General features: G+C 41.3%; 1 protein-coding gene across 1 annotated transcript in view; it reads left to right on the forward strand.

Annotated features, from left to right (window-relative positions):
• ctif (CBP80/20-dependent translation initiation factor) overlaps window positions 1-15,547 on the forward strand; it is a 173,604-nt gene that overhangs the window by 41,654 nt on the left and 116,403 nt on the right. The window contains exons 4-7 of the mRNA XM_038989443.1: window positions 3,630-3,758; window positions 4,913-4,986; window positions 12,026-12,130; window positions 12,899-12,983. Of these exons, the coding sequence (XP_038845371.1) occupies window positions 3,630-3,758; window positions 4,913-4,986; window positions 12,026-12,130; window positions 12,899-12,983 (393 nt within the window). The remainder of the gene's footprint in view (window positions 1-3,629; window positions 3,759-4,912; window positions 4,987-12,025; window positions 12,131-12,898; window positions 12,984-15,547) is intronic.

Here is a 15,547-nt window from a genome sequence, read left to right on the forward strand (position 1 = left end):
GATGATAGGTGGAGATCGTTGTTAGATTTCAGTGCAGCCTTTGATGTTATTGGTCATCTGTTGTTATAAAGTCACTTGCTATGGTTTTACATCACCGACCATTACATGGTTGGAGAGTTATTTATCCAAAGAACCCAGAGAGTGTTCTTCAGTGAAAGCTTCTCTAACATCAGATATATACAGTGTGGTGTCCCTTACTCTCCTCTATTTCGACACATGATTTGTCACTGGTCTTCAACCTACCAAACCTGCATCTGGCTCAAAACAGAGCAGCATGCCTTGCCCTTAACTGCACATACAGAACTAACATGAACAGCATGCAATTTCCCCGTGTTCGGGAACTAAAGATCTGAAAGTTTAGGTTTGAGCTAATAAATTATTCGATCTTTTATCTAATGGTTGCGTTCTAACTCTGTCTGATTTCCAATTTGTCCACTAGATAGCAGTAGGAGATCACATGATGTCTCTTGGCGACTTGAAACCAGTTTCGTCTGGTTTGGGTAGTGAGTCACTGTGCCAAAATGGCTTTAATGGATTTTCAAGTCGCCTTTAGCAATCAGGGCTTTTAGGTTATTGAGTTTTTTGTTGTTGAAATAAGACGCAGACTGTTGAGGAAACTTCAAACCTCTTTTCCCATTCACTTTTTCTGCTGTAAACGAGGAGCTAGCTAAACGCTGCATGTGAAGGATACATACAAGGTAATGTGGCTGGAGAAGGAAATGCATTGCTTGACAATGACCATCAGGGAGTACCCTTTCCATGCATACTACATGTTTACATTTTTGATGACTTGACCTACATTGCAAACTCTATGAATTTAACCATAATGCATTATGGCCTGTATGGGGGAGGGTGGCGAGGTTCTTATAACATTGCCAGCAGTAAGATTTGAGTTCGATTTCCAAAATGACAAGGCCTGTAGCTTTTGTAAAAGGTTTGTCACGTTCTATTTTCGGATAAAATTTATTTTTAAGGTATTTCCCCCAAACTCACCGGCCCCGTACAGGGCCCAAAACAACCACTCTGAGTTTAACTGGTTAAACTCTAACACACACAATATACACCCACATTATTCTTTAGTTGTGTTTGTGATATATTTTACTTGTGGTGTTTGTATTATTTTAGTTGTTTGTATTATTTTAGTTGTGGTGTTTGTATATCGTTGTATTTGTGTTTCCTTGTCTATCAGTTTTTTGTGGACCCCAGGAAGAATTACTGCTGCGGCACAAGCTAATGAGGATACCAATAAATAATAAACCTCTCTCTGTCTCTCTCTCTCTCTGTGAGTCTCTCTTTCTCTCATACATTCTCCATTGCCCCCCCCCCCCCCCCCACTTGCAGCATTGGTGGTTAGACATTCATCATGTAAATACCCTCGGCAGCAGTCGCAGACCTATCTCTATTTATTAGCCCTTACTGTCCATTCTCCTCCCTCATAGATATTAGAAATAGGTCTTCTTGACAATAACATCAGCATTGTGTAGTACATGTTCTGCATTCTCTGCAGTGGAGGAGTTGGTATGGTATTGATTTTGTTCTCTCTGCAGTGGAGGAGTTGATATGGTATTGATTTTGTTCTCTCTGCAGTGGAGGAGTTGATATGATATTGATTTTGTTCTCTCTCTGCAGTGGAGGAGTTGATATGGTATTGATTTTGTTCTCTCTGCAGTGGAGGAGTTGATATGGTATTGATTTTGCTCTCTCTGCAGTGGAGGAGTTGATATGGTATTGATTTTGTTCTCTCTCTGCAGTGGAGGAGTTGATATGGTATTGATTTTGTTCTCTCTCTGCAGTGGAGGAGTTGATATGGTATTGATTTTGTTCTCTCTCTGCAGTGGAGGAGTTGATATGGTATTGATTTTGTTCTCTCTGCAGTGGAGGAGTTGATGTGATATTGATTTTGTTCTCTCTGCAGTGGAGGAGTTGATATGGTATTGATTTTGTTCTCTCTGCAGTGGAGGAGTTGATATGGTATTGATTTTGTTCTCTCTGCAGTGGAGGAGTTGATATGGTATTGATTTTGTTCTCTCTGCAGTGGAGGAGTTGATATGGTATTGATTTTGTTCTCTCTGCAGTGGAGGAGTTGATATGGTATTGATTTTGTTCTCTCTGCAGTGGAGGAGTTGATATGGTATTGATTTTGTTCTCTCTGCAGTGGAGGAGTTGATATGGTATTGATTTTGTTCTCTCTGCAGTGGAGGAGTTGATATGATATTGATTTTGTTCTCTCTCTGCAGTGGAGGAGTTGATATGATATTGATTTTGTTCTCTCTCTGCAGTGGAGGAGTTGATATGGTATTGATTTTGTTCTCTCTGCAGTGGAGGAGTTGATATGGTATTGATTTTGTTCTCTCTGCAGTGGAGGAGTTGATATGGTATTGATTTTGTTCTCTCTCTGCAGTGGAGGAGTTGATATGGTATTGATTTTGTTCTCTCTCTGCAGTGGAGGAGTTGATATGGTATTGATTTTGTTCTCTCTGCAGTGGAGGAGTTGATATGGTATTGATTTTGTTCTCTCTGCAGTGGAGGAGTTGATATGGTATTGATTTTGTTCTCTCTGCAGTGGAGGAGTTGATATGGTATTGATTTTGTTCTCTCTCTGCAGTGGAGGAGTTGGTATGGTATTGATTTTGTTCTCTCTGCAGTGGAGGAGTTGATATGGTATTGATTTTGTTCTCTCTGCAGTGGAGGAGTTGATATGGTATTGATTTTGTTCTCTCTGCAGTGGAGGAGTTGATATGGTATTGATTTTGTTCTCTCTCTGCAGTGGAGGAGTTGATATGGTATTGATTTTGTTCTCTCTCTGCAGTGGAGGAGTTGATATGGTATTGATTTTGTTCTCTCTGCAGTGGAGGAGTTGATATGGTATTGATTTTGTTCTCTCTGCAGTGGAGGAGTTGATATGGTATTGATTTTGTTCTCTCTGCAGTGGAGGAGTTGGTATGGTATTGATTTTGTTCTCTCTGCAGTGGAGGAGTTGATATGGTATTGATTTTGTTCTCTCTCTGCAGTGGAGGAGTTGGTATGGTATTGATTTTGTTCTCTCTCTGCAGTGGAGGAGTTGGTATGGTATTGATTTTGTTCTCTCTGCAGTGGAGGAGTTGATATGGTATTGATTTTGTTCTCTCTGCAGTGGAGGAGTTGATATGGTATTGATTTTGTTCTCTCTCTGCAGTGGAGGAGTTGATATGGTATTGATTTTGTTCTCTCTGCAGTGGAGGAGTTGATATGGTATTGATTTTGTTCTCTCTGCAGTGGAGGAGTTGATATGGTATTGATTTTGTTCTCTCTCTGCAGTGGAGGAGTTGATATGGTATTGATTTTGTTCTCTCTCTGCAGTGGAGGAGTTGATATGGTATTGATTTTGTTCTCTCTGCAGTGGAGGAGTTGATATGGTATTGATTTTGTTCTCTCTGCAGTGGAGGAGTTGATATGGTATTGATTTTGTTCTCTCTGCAGTGGAGGAGTTGGTATGGTATTGATTTGGTTCTCTCTGCAGTGGAGGAGTTGATATGGTATTGATTTTGTTCTCTCTGCAGTGGAGGAGTTGATATGGTATTGATTTGGTTCTCTCTTCCTCTTCTCTCTCTATTGCTCTCTTTCTCTGTCTCCACCCCCTCTCTCTGCAGGATGAGTGGGATCACAGTAGTAATGGCAGTACAGGGTCCAGGCCCAGCTCTGGTTCAAGGCCTTGTTCAGGCTCCAGGTCCGGTAGCCGAGGGAGGAACAACCAGTTCAGAGGGCCAGCCAAGGTACAGGTAACTACCAAACCATACTACAGCTTTTATATCACCAGTCCCCAACCTTAACCCCCACAAACACAGTATTATCAAGGTACAGGTAACTACCAAACCATACTACAGCTTTTATATCAACCACCACCACAGAACCCCCACAGCAGCTGTGGATGGTGGAGGAAGAAATGGGAGGACGGGCTCTCTTCCAGCCATTACTACAGTATGAGAGCATCGTCTGGTTTCTTCCTCCCCCGGCCACCACTGTCCCACACAGTAATATGTATCCAAGTCCTGTTTCACTCTCTGTTGTCCCAAGGGTCCGTAAGAAAGCTGCTGTAGGCTTGTGGCTGCTCCAGAATTCTACCACATGATTTACTATGAGGTCATCAGGGGTCGTCAGGACAACCGCCACCCTCTTTTAGCATGCATCACCTTACTGGAGAGGGGTATACTGTAATAGAATGTGCATGAAAAGTCCTCAACGGTACTGGCTTACCTTGTTCCATGTTATGTAATGTGGGGTTAATGCAGGGTTAGGGGCAGAGGGGGTTGTCCTCTGGTTCTTCTGTCAGGCTCCAGGATGTCTCTCCCAGAGGAGTTGTGTGTCTGCTCCATAGAGATACATAGAGGACTCTAGATGTCATAATGTCATTCCTTCCCACAGGGAAAACACATCAGTCATTTACCCACATACAGTACATGTTGACAGACCAGCTAAACACTATTTGTGTCCCAGAAATGTTTTTATAGAAATAATGTCACTTTCATCCCTCTCAACACAGGTTGGTGGCACCTTCATTGGGGAGGATGGGCTCGTGGTAATGGTTGGAGCGGAATCAGTGGAATGGTATAAAACACATGGTTTCCATGTGTTTGATGCCATTCCATCTCCTCCGTTCCAGCCATTATTAAGAGCCGTCCTCCGCTCAGCAGCCTCCCCTGCCTCCTCAAGTAGTAATAATAAATGACGGGATGATTATCTTTCCACTGAAGGGGATTTTAACTAATGCTTCATCAATGTCAGGGTGTGTTAGCATGCAGGTTGAGTGTTTTTAAAGTTTAGCACGGTGACAAGAGAGCGGTTTTGATCACTATTCAGCTGTAGTAGTAAACGTTTTCCATATAGTGGTGTCCAGGTAATCCACTGTTGTAACAGGCTGTGTGTTGTCTTTCAGAACGGGAACAGAGAAGGGGCATTTGATATCCTGGGTACTGACATCTGGGCTGCTAACACCATGGACTCTCATGGGTATGTCATGCACACTGTTGACTCATTCACGCCCCCATCACCACACACACACACACACACACACACACACACAGACACAGAGAGAGATGATGATGACTCCTATTACATATTAATTCTATCTCTAGCTCACACTGATACATAGCTAGTTGAGAGTGTTTACTTGAATAGCCTTCTCCATGCCATTGTATTATGGGATGGATATGAAGGAGAGGTTAGAAATACTCCTGTCTTATCCTTGTACTGTGGTGTTCCTATCTTATCCAGACAACCTGATGATAGGATCAAATCAAAGTTTATTTGTCACATGCACCGAATACAACAGGTGTAGACTTTACCATGAAATGCTTCCTTACAAGCCCTTAACCAACAGTAAGAAGAGTTAAGAAATATTTACCAAGTAGACTAAAGTAAAAAATAATAAAAAGTAACAATATACAGGTTGGTACCGGTACTGAGTGCGGGGCTACAGGTTAGTTGAGGTAATTTCTACATGTAGGTGGGGGTGAGGTGACTATGCATAGATAGTAGCGAGTAGCAGCAGTGTACAAAACAAATGGGGGGGTCAATGTAAATAGTCCGGTGGCCATTTGATGAATTGTTCATCACCCTGAATTTTATGCTAGTATTGTTTTATGAATCCTAGGTGTTTTTAGCCACAGGTTTAATTAGCTCAGTTTCTCTATTCACTAGAGACATGAAGGGAATGTCACCTTTCTGAGGATACTTTCCAAATGGCACCCTATTCCCTATAATATAGTGCACTGCTGTTGATGAGAGCCCTATGGGCCCTGGTCAAAACAGTTCACTATATAGGGAATAGGGTGCCATTTGGGAATGCCGCCTGATTTTCAGATTTGGGGACCTAGGGGCCTGTTTGTGACACATCCTGTCATCACAAATACATGTTACCGCATCCCAAAGCTCCCCCTTTTGGAATGCGGTTACAGCATGCAGTTAGTGTTAAATATACTGTGTAACCTGATAGCTAGGTAGGTGTGTTAAATACCATACGTCTAAATATACTGTGTAACCTGATAGCTAGGTAGGTGTGTTAAATACCATACGTCTAAATATACTGTGTAACCTGATAGCTAGGTAGGTGTGTTAAATACCATACGTCTAAATATATTGTGTAACCTGATAGCTAGGTAGGTGTGTTAAATACCATACGTCTAAATATACTGTGTAACCTGATAGCTAGGTAGGTGTGTTAAATACCATAAGTCTAAATATACTGTGTAACCTGATAGCTAGGTAGGTGTGTTAAATACCATAAGTCTAAATATACTGTGTAACCTGATAGCTAGGTAGGTGTGTTAAATACCATAAGTCTAAATATACTGTGTAACCTGATAGCTAGGTAGGTGTGTTAAATACCATAAGTCTAAATATACTGTGTAACCTGATAGCTAGGTAGGTGTGTTAAATACCATACGTCTAAATATACTGTGTAACCTGATAGCTAGGTAGGTGTGTTAAATACCATACGTCTAAATATACTGTGTAACCTGATAGCTAGGTAGGTGTGTTAAATACCATAAGTCTAAATATATTGTGTAACCTGATAGCTAGGTAGGTGTGTTAAATACCATAAGTCTAAATATACTGTGTAACCTGATAGCTAGGTAGGTGTGTTAAATACCATAAGTCTAAATATACTGTGTAACCTGATAGCTAGGTAGGTGTGTTAAATACCATAAGTCTAAATATACTGTGTAACCTGATAGCTAGGTAGGTGTGTTAAATACCATAAGTCTAAATATACTGTGTAACCTGATAGCTAGGTAGGTGTGTTAAATACCATAAGTCTAAATATACTGTGTAACCTGATAGCTAGGTAGGTGTGTTAAATACCATAAGTCTAAATATACTGTGTAACCTGATAGCTAGGTAGTTGTGTTAAATACCATAAGTCTAAATATACTGTGTAACCTGATAGCTAGGTAGGTGTGTTAAATACCATAAGTCTAAATATACTGTGTAACCTGATAGCTAGGTAGGTGTGTTAAATACCATACGTCTAAATATACTGTGTAACCTGATAGCTAGGTAGGTGTGTTAAATACCATACGTCTAAATATACTGTGTAACCTGATAGCTAGGTAGGTGTGTTAAATACCATAAGTCTAAATATACTGTGTAACCTGATAGCTAGGTAGTTGTGTTAAATACCATAAGTCTAAATATACTGTGTAACCTGATAGCTAGGTAGGTGTGTTAAATACCATAAGTCTAAATATACTGTGTAACCTGATAGCTAGGTAGGTGTGTTAAATACCATACGTCTAAATATACTGTGTAACCTGATAGCTAGGTAGGTGTGTTAAATACCATACGTCTAAATATACTGTGTAACCTGATAGCTAGGTAGGTGTGTTAAATACCATACGTCTAAATATATTGTGTAACCTGATAGCTAGGTAGGTGTGTTAAATACCATACGTCTAAATATACTGTGTAACCTGATAGCTAGGTAGGTGTGTTAAATACCATAAGTCTAAATATATTGTGTAACCTGATAGCTAGGTAGGTGTGTTAAATACCATAAGTCTAAATATACTGTGTAACCTGATAGCTAGGTAGGTGTGTTAAATACCATAAGTCTAAATATACTGTGTAACCTGATAGCTAGGTAGGTGTGTTAAATACCATAAGTCTAAATATACTGTGTAACCTGATAGCTAGGTAGGTGTGTTAAATACCATAAGTCTAAATATACTGTGTAACCTGATAGCTAGGTAGGTGTGTTAAATACCATACGTCTAAATATACTGTGTAACCTGATAGCTAGGTAGGTGTGTTAAATACCATACGTCTAAATATATTGTGTAACCTGATAGCTAGGTAGGTGTGTTAAATACCATAAGTCTAAATATATTGTGTAACCTGATAGCTAGGTAGGTGTGTTAAATACCATAAGTCTAAATATACTGTGTAACCTGATAGCTAGGTAGGTGTGTTAAATACCATAAGTCTAAATATATTGTGTAACCTGATAGCAAGGTAGGTGTGTTAAATACCATAAGTCTAAATATACTGTGTAACCTGATAGCTAGGTAGGTGTGTTAAATACCATAAGTCTAAATATACTGTGTAACCTGATAGCTAGGTAGGTGTGTTAAATACCATAAGTCTAAATATACTGTGTAACCTGATAGCTAGGTAGGTGTGTTAAATACCATAAGTCTAAATATATTGTGTAACCTGATAGCAAGGTAGGTGTGTTAAATACCATAAGTCTAAATATACTGTGTAACCTGATAGCTAGGTAGGTGTGTTAAATACCATAAGTCTAAATATACTGTGTAACCTGATAGCTAGGTAGGTGTGTTAAATACCATACGTCTAAATATATTGTGTAACCTGATAGCAAGGTAGGTGTGTTAAATACCATAAGTCTAAATATATTGTGTAACCTGATAGCTAGGTAGGTGTGTTAAATACCATAAGTCTAAATATACTGTGTAACCTGATAGCTAGGTAGGTGTGTTAAATACCATAAGTCTAAATATATTGTGTAACCTGATAGCTAGGTAGGTGTGTTAAATACCATAAGTCTAAATATATTGTGTAACCTGATAGCTAGGTAGGTGTGTTAAATACCATACGTCTAAATATATTGTGTAACCTGATAGCTAGGTAGGTGTGTTAAATACCATACGTCTAAATATATTGTGTAACCTGATAGCTAGGTAGGTGTGTTAAATACCATAAGTCAAAATATATTGTGTAACCTGATAGCTAGGTAGGTGTGTTAAATACCATAAGTCTAAATATATTGTGTAACCTGATAGCTAGGTAGGTGTGTTAAATACCATACGTCTAAATATATTGTGTAACCTGATAGCTAGGTAGGTGTGTTAAATAAGAGAGAGCGACTTGTGATGAGACATACAGTTGAAGTAGGAAGTTTACATACACCTTAGCCAAATACATTTAAACTCTAAACTTTCAACTTTTCACAAATCCTGACAATTAATCCTAGTAAAAATTCCCTGTCTTAGGTCAGTTAGGATCACCACTTTATTTTAATAATGAATAAAGTATATAAGTATATAAATATATAAGGAATGTGAAATGTAAGAATAATAGTGATTTATTTCAGCTTTTATTTGTTTCATCACATTCCCAGTTGGTCAGAAGTTTACATACACTCAATTAGTATTTGGTAGCATTGCCTTTAAATTGTTTAACTTGGGACAAATATTTTGGGTAGCCTTCCACAAGCTTCCCACAATAAGTTGGGTGAATTTTGGCCCATTTCTCCTGACAGAGCTGGTGTAACCGAGTCAGGTTTTTAGGCCTCCTTGCTCACACACGCTTTTTCAGTTCTGCCCACAAATTTTCTATAGGATTGATATCAGGGCTTTGTGGTTGCCACTCCAATACCTTGACTTTGTTGTCCTTAAGCCAATTTGCCACAACTTTGGAAGTATGCTTGGTGTCATTGTCCATTTAGAAGACCCATTTGTGACCAAGCTTTAACTTCCTGACTGATGTCTTGAGATGTTGCCTCAAAATATCCACATAATTTTCCTCCCTCATGATTCTATCTATTTTGTGAAGTGCACCAGTCCCTCCTGCAGCAAGCACCCCCACAACATGATGCTGCCACCCCCGTGCTTCCCGGTTGGGATGGTGTTCTTCGGCTTGCAAACCTCCCCCTTTTTCCTCCAAACATAACAATGGTCATTTAGGCCAAACAGTTCTATTTTTGTACGATTTTTGTCCCCATGTGCAGTTGCAAACCGTAGTCTGGCTTTTTTATGGTGGTTTTGGAGCAGTGGCGTCTTCCTTGCTGAGCGGCCTTTCAGGTTATGTCGATATCAGAAGCTTCTAAAGCCATTACATCATTTTCTGGAATTTTCCAAGCTGTTTAAAGGCACAGTCAACTTAGTTTATGTAAACTTCTGACCCACTGGAATTGTGATACAGTGAATTATAAGTGAAAATAATTTGTCTGTAAACAATTGTTGGAAAAATGACTTGTGTCATGCACAAAGTAGATGTCCTAACCGACTTGGCAAAACTATAGTTTGTTAACAAGACACTTGTGGAGTGGTTGAAAAACAAGTTTTAATGACTCCAACCTAAGTGTATGTAAACTTCCGACTTCAACTGTATGTATATATACAGTACCCGTCAAAAGTTTGGACACACCTACTCATTCAAGGGTTTTTTATTTTTTACTATTTTCTACATTGTAGAATGATAGTGACGACCTCAAAACACATGGGATAATGTATTAACCATAAAAGTTTTCAACAGATTCTACAAAGTAGCCACCCTTTGCCTTGATGACAGCTTTGCACACTCTTGGCATTCTCTCAACCAGCTTCATGAGGTAGTCACCTGGATTTACCAGCCTCAGAAATTGCAGCCCAAATAAATGCTTCACAGAGTTCAAGTAACAGACACATCTCAACATCAACTGTTCAGAAGAGACTGTGTGAATCAGGCCTTCATGGTCAAATTGCTGCAAAGAAACCACTACTAAAGGACACCGATAAGAAGAAGAGACTTGCTCGTGTTTCTTGGCCCAAGCAAAGGACAATAAACCAGTGGAAATCTTTCTTTTGGTCCAAATTTGAGATTTTTGGTTCCAACCGCCGTGTCTTTGTGAGACGCAGAGTAGATGTATGATCTCCGCATGTGTGGTTCCCACCGTGAAGCATGGAGGAGGAGGTGTGATGGTGTGGGGGTGCTTTGCTGGTGACACTGATATTATTTAGAATTCAAGGCACACTAAACCAGCATTGCTACCACAGCATTCTGCAGCGATACGCCATCCCATCTGGTTTGCGCTTAGTGGGACTATCATTTGTTTTTCAACGGGACAATGACCCAACACACCTCCAGGCTGTGTAAGGGCTATTTGACCAAGAAGGAGAGTGATGGAGTGCTGCATCAGATGGCCTGGCCTCCACAATCACCCAACCTCATCCTAATTGAGATGGTTTGGGATGAGTTGGACCGCAGAGTGAAGGAAAAGCAGCCAACAAGTGCTCAGCATGTGTAGGAACTTCTTCAAGACTGTTGGAAAAGCATTCCAGGTGAAGCTGGTTGAGGGAGTGCCAAGTGTGCAAAGCTGTCAAGGCAAAGGGTGGCTACTTTTAAGAATCGCAAATATAAAATATATTTTGATTTGTTTAACACTTTTTTTGTGGTTACTACATGATTCCATATGTGTTATTTTATTGTTTTGATGTCTTCACGATTATTTTACATTGTATAAAATAGTAAAAATAACGAAAAACCCTGAATGAATAGGTGTCCAAATTTTTGACTGGAACTGTGTGTATATATATATGTATATATATACAGTGCTTTGCAAAGTATTCATCCCCTTGGCGTTTTTCCTATTTTGTTGCATTACAACCTGTAATTTAAATAGATTTTTATTTGTATTTCATGTAATGGACATACACAAAATAGTCCAAATTGGTGAAGTGAAATTAAAAAAAAATACTTGTTTCAGAAAATTATAAAAAATTATAAACGGATAAGTGGTGCGTGCATATGTATTCACCCCATTTACTATGAAGCCCCTAAATAAGGTCTGGTGCAAATATTTACCTTCAGAAGTCACATAATTAGTTAAAATAAAGTCCACCTTTGTGCAATCTAAGTGTCACATGATCTCAGTGTATATATACACCTGTTCTGAAAGGCCCCAGAGTCTGTAACACCACTAAGCAAGCGGCACCGTGAAGACCAAGGAGCTCTCCAAACAGGTCAGGGACAAAGTTGTGGAGAAGTACAGACCAGAGTTGGGTTATAAAACAAGATCCGAAACTTTGAACATCCCACGGAGCACCATTAAATCCATTATTAAAACATTGAAAGAATATGGAACCACAACAAACCTGCCAAGAGAGACATTTTTGGGGATTTGTGTGTATTGCTAGGTATTACTGCACTTTTAGAGCTAGAAACACAAGCATATTTTTGCACCTGCGGTGGCATCTGCAGATATATGTACGCGACCGATTTTGATGGTTATGTCATCTTATTGTCCAATATTATGTTGTGTTTGTAGGGGGGCGACATGGGACCTCCAGCCTGAAAAGCTAGACTTCAGCCAGTTCCACAGGAAACCCTTCAGAGGAACACCAAAGCATCTACCACACATCGACAGAGAGGGGTGAGTGCATCTAGTGGGTCAATTAAATAAATAAGAAGTTACTGAGAAAGGAAGCGTTTGTCCAGCGACTCCTTGACGTGAGCATAGAGAAACATTGTCCCAGTTCTCTCCATAACCCTTCTACCTGGCCCTCACCCTTCTACCTGGCCCTCACCCTTCTACCTGGCCCTCACCCTTCTACCTGGCCCTCACCCTTCTACCTGGCCCTCACCCTTCTACCTGGCCCTCACCCTTCTACCTGGCCCTCACCCTTCTACCTGGCCCTCGCCCTTCTACCTGGCCCTCGCCCTTCTACCTGGCCCTCACCCTTCTACCTGGCCCTCACCCTTCTACCTGGCCCTCACCCTTCCATGTTATTCAATGTTTCCACTTTGCAGATCTGAAGGCCCATACATTCCTCCCATTAATCCTCTCCTATGGGATAGACATGAAAATGATGATGCTGGTCCATTCCATTACTACTTGGTGTCTGTAGCCTCTGCTAGACTCATCCTGACCCCTAGGCCTCTCAGTCTCAGTACTGGGTTATCATCACCTAAACTCAAGCTCAAATGGTCTTACCACCATTCCTCACAACCTATCCTCACCTCCTGCTCACCATATTGGAGGAGAAGGTCCAAGGTCCCTCCCCTCGGACCTTCTTGTCCAATGAGTTTTGAGAAGGTGACGAGAGAAAATGTGAGGAATAGAAGAGAAATTGTGCCCTGTTATAAGCCAATCAGAGCCCACCTATCCCGCCTACTCATCCCTTATCTCTCGGTCTCTCAGGATGATGAAAGGCAAGTTTGAAGATGATGATGATGATGATGGCATCGACCTGAATGACATGGAGAAGTTCCTGCCAGGCCTTACTGTGAGTTAATCTCTTTCTTTGTCTCGATCCTCTCTATCTGCTTTCTAACAAGACCACATACCTACTAATGGTAGGGAGCTCCATCTGGTGGCTAAAAGATGGAACCTCATACTAAGAATTGTAAGGAATAGTCTTGTCCTTTATGTGAGTGAACTCTGACATCTAGTGTTGAAACATTGTCCATTCACCTCTGACCGTGTTAAAAGGCCAATACTGGCGCCCAGTGGTAGTTTTAAGGTACGTTTCCTTGAGTTCCATAATTTCTCATAAAACACTAGATAAGGTCTTGCTCAGACCAAGTCTTTGCTGGTTTTCTGTCCCTTAAATCCTAAATAAATCACTTTTCTCTATGTACTACAAATATATATATATTTCTCTCTGTTCTCTAGCAAGATCTTTTAATTTTTTTTACGGGCTCCCGAGTGGCGCAGCGGTCTAAGGCATTGCATCTCAGTGCAAGAGGCGTCACTACAGTCCCTGGTTCGAATCCAGGCTCCACACATCCGGCCGTGATTGGGAGTCCCATAGGGTGGCTCACAATTGGCCCAGCGTCGTCCGGGTTTGGCCGGGGTAGGCCGTCATTGTAAATAAGAATTTGTTCTTAACTGACTTGCCTAGTTAAAGGTTACATTTTTTTTTAAATGGAAAAATGTCTCAGGCTGTAAAACCTACCAATTTCCAAATATATATATATATATATATATATATATATATATATATATATATATATATATATATATATATATATATATATTGTCTGACTGTAGAACTTTGGAATTCAATTCTAAGAAGATTTATTCATCCCAGAGGGGTAATTATTGCAGCAGGTCAGGAATAGGATACAGATACAGCTAGGGTGGGTCTGTCTCGCATGTCTACAGGACTACGTCACTGGGGTTGTCTGGTCTGCTGACGGGCAGGATGTTGGCACTGGAGGGTCTGGAGGGCAGGAGACACACACACACACACACACACACACACACACACACACACACACACACACACACACACACACACACACACACATACCCCCACCCCCACCTGTCTGGTCTCATGTCCAGACTGGCCACCAGGGAGTCCCCCCCCCCCCCCCCCCTGCCCACGTCACTGCTCTGCCTGCCAGTCAGCCAGCCAGCCATGACCCCACGCCAGGCCAAGCCAGTCTCCAGGTCATTGTTTCATTGTGATCACCACGCCATCTCCTTTGACTGACTGCTTTGTAAATAACTCAGACACACCACAACGCACGGGAAGGAACTGACTGTGAGGACGCGGATGACCCTGAAAGTAAAACTCAAAGGCAAAAAAAGTTGAAAATAGACCAAAGAAAGTACCTCCTCAAGATGACTGAAATACTACTGTTTATAATCATGTTTCCTGATGATATATATCTCTTGAGACCTGGGAATGCCGGTCCTGTTGCCCAGTGTTTGTCAGTAGTGACATTCAGTGTGTGTGATACCCATTGCCCTGTTGGTCTCAGTGGCACATAAAGCTCTCTATTATCCCCTAGCAGGCTCTCAGGGGCCAGGAGCAGTCAGTCAGTCCCTAGGTTTACCTCACTGATAACCTGACTCAATATAGCAGCAGACGGCGCCACACCACGCCGCTAAGCCTCTGTGACTGGAGCTCTGTGTGTGTGTGGTGTGTGTGTGTGGGGGACGACGACTGTGTTTGTGTGTGTTTGAGAATGTGTGTGTCTTGACTACGTGGCTCAGTGTGTGTGATGCTTGAAGTCAGGGCTTACATAACATACAGTAGGAATCAAACACGCATGATGTTGATTAAACGGCAACAAAGTTGTTTTACATTTTTCGGGGAGATGGATTATGGGGGAGGGGTTTTGGGGAGAGGAAGATTGATTATGGGGGATTTCGGGAGAGATATGTAATTATTTTGGGGTCGGGGAGAGGAATGGATGGATCCCAAACCCGAGCTCTGCCATCCAGGACCTCTATACCAGGCTGTGTCAGAGGAAGACCCTAAAGATGGTCAAAGACTCCAGGACACCCAATTCATAGACTGTTCTCTCTGCTACTGCGAAAGACCAAAGGGTTCCTGAACAGCTTCTACCTCAAGCTATAAGACTGCTGAACAGCTTCTACCCCCAAGCCATCAGACTGCTGAACAGCTTCTACCTCAAGCCATAAGACTGCTGAACAGCTTCTACCTCAAGCCATAAGACTGCTGAACAGCTTCTACCTCAAGCCATAAGACTGCTGAACAGCTTCTACCTCAAGCCATAAGACTGCTGAACAGCTTCTACCTCAAGCCATAAGACTGCTGAACAGCTTCTACCTGAAGCCATCAGACTGCTGAACAGCTTCTACCTCAAGCCATAAGACTGCTGTAAACAGCTTCTACCTCAAGCCATAAGACTGCTGAACAGCTTCTACCTCAAGCCATAAGACTGCTGAACAGCTTCTACCTCAAGCCATCAGACTGCTGAACAGCTTCTACCTCAAGCCATAAGACTGCTGAACAGCTTCTACCCCCAAGCCATCAGACTGCTGAACAGCTTCTACCTCAAGCCATAAGACTGCTGAACAGCTTCTACCTCAAGC

This window comes from Salvelinus namaycush, chromosome 3 (assembly GCF_016432855.1).
Source record: "Salvelinus namaycush isolate Seneca chromosome 3, SaNama_1.0, whole genome shotgun sequence".
Lineage (NCBI taxonomy): Eukaryota > Metazoa > Chordata > Actinopteri > Salmoniformes > Salmonidae > Salvelinus > Salvelinus namaycush.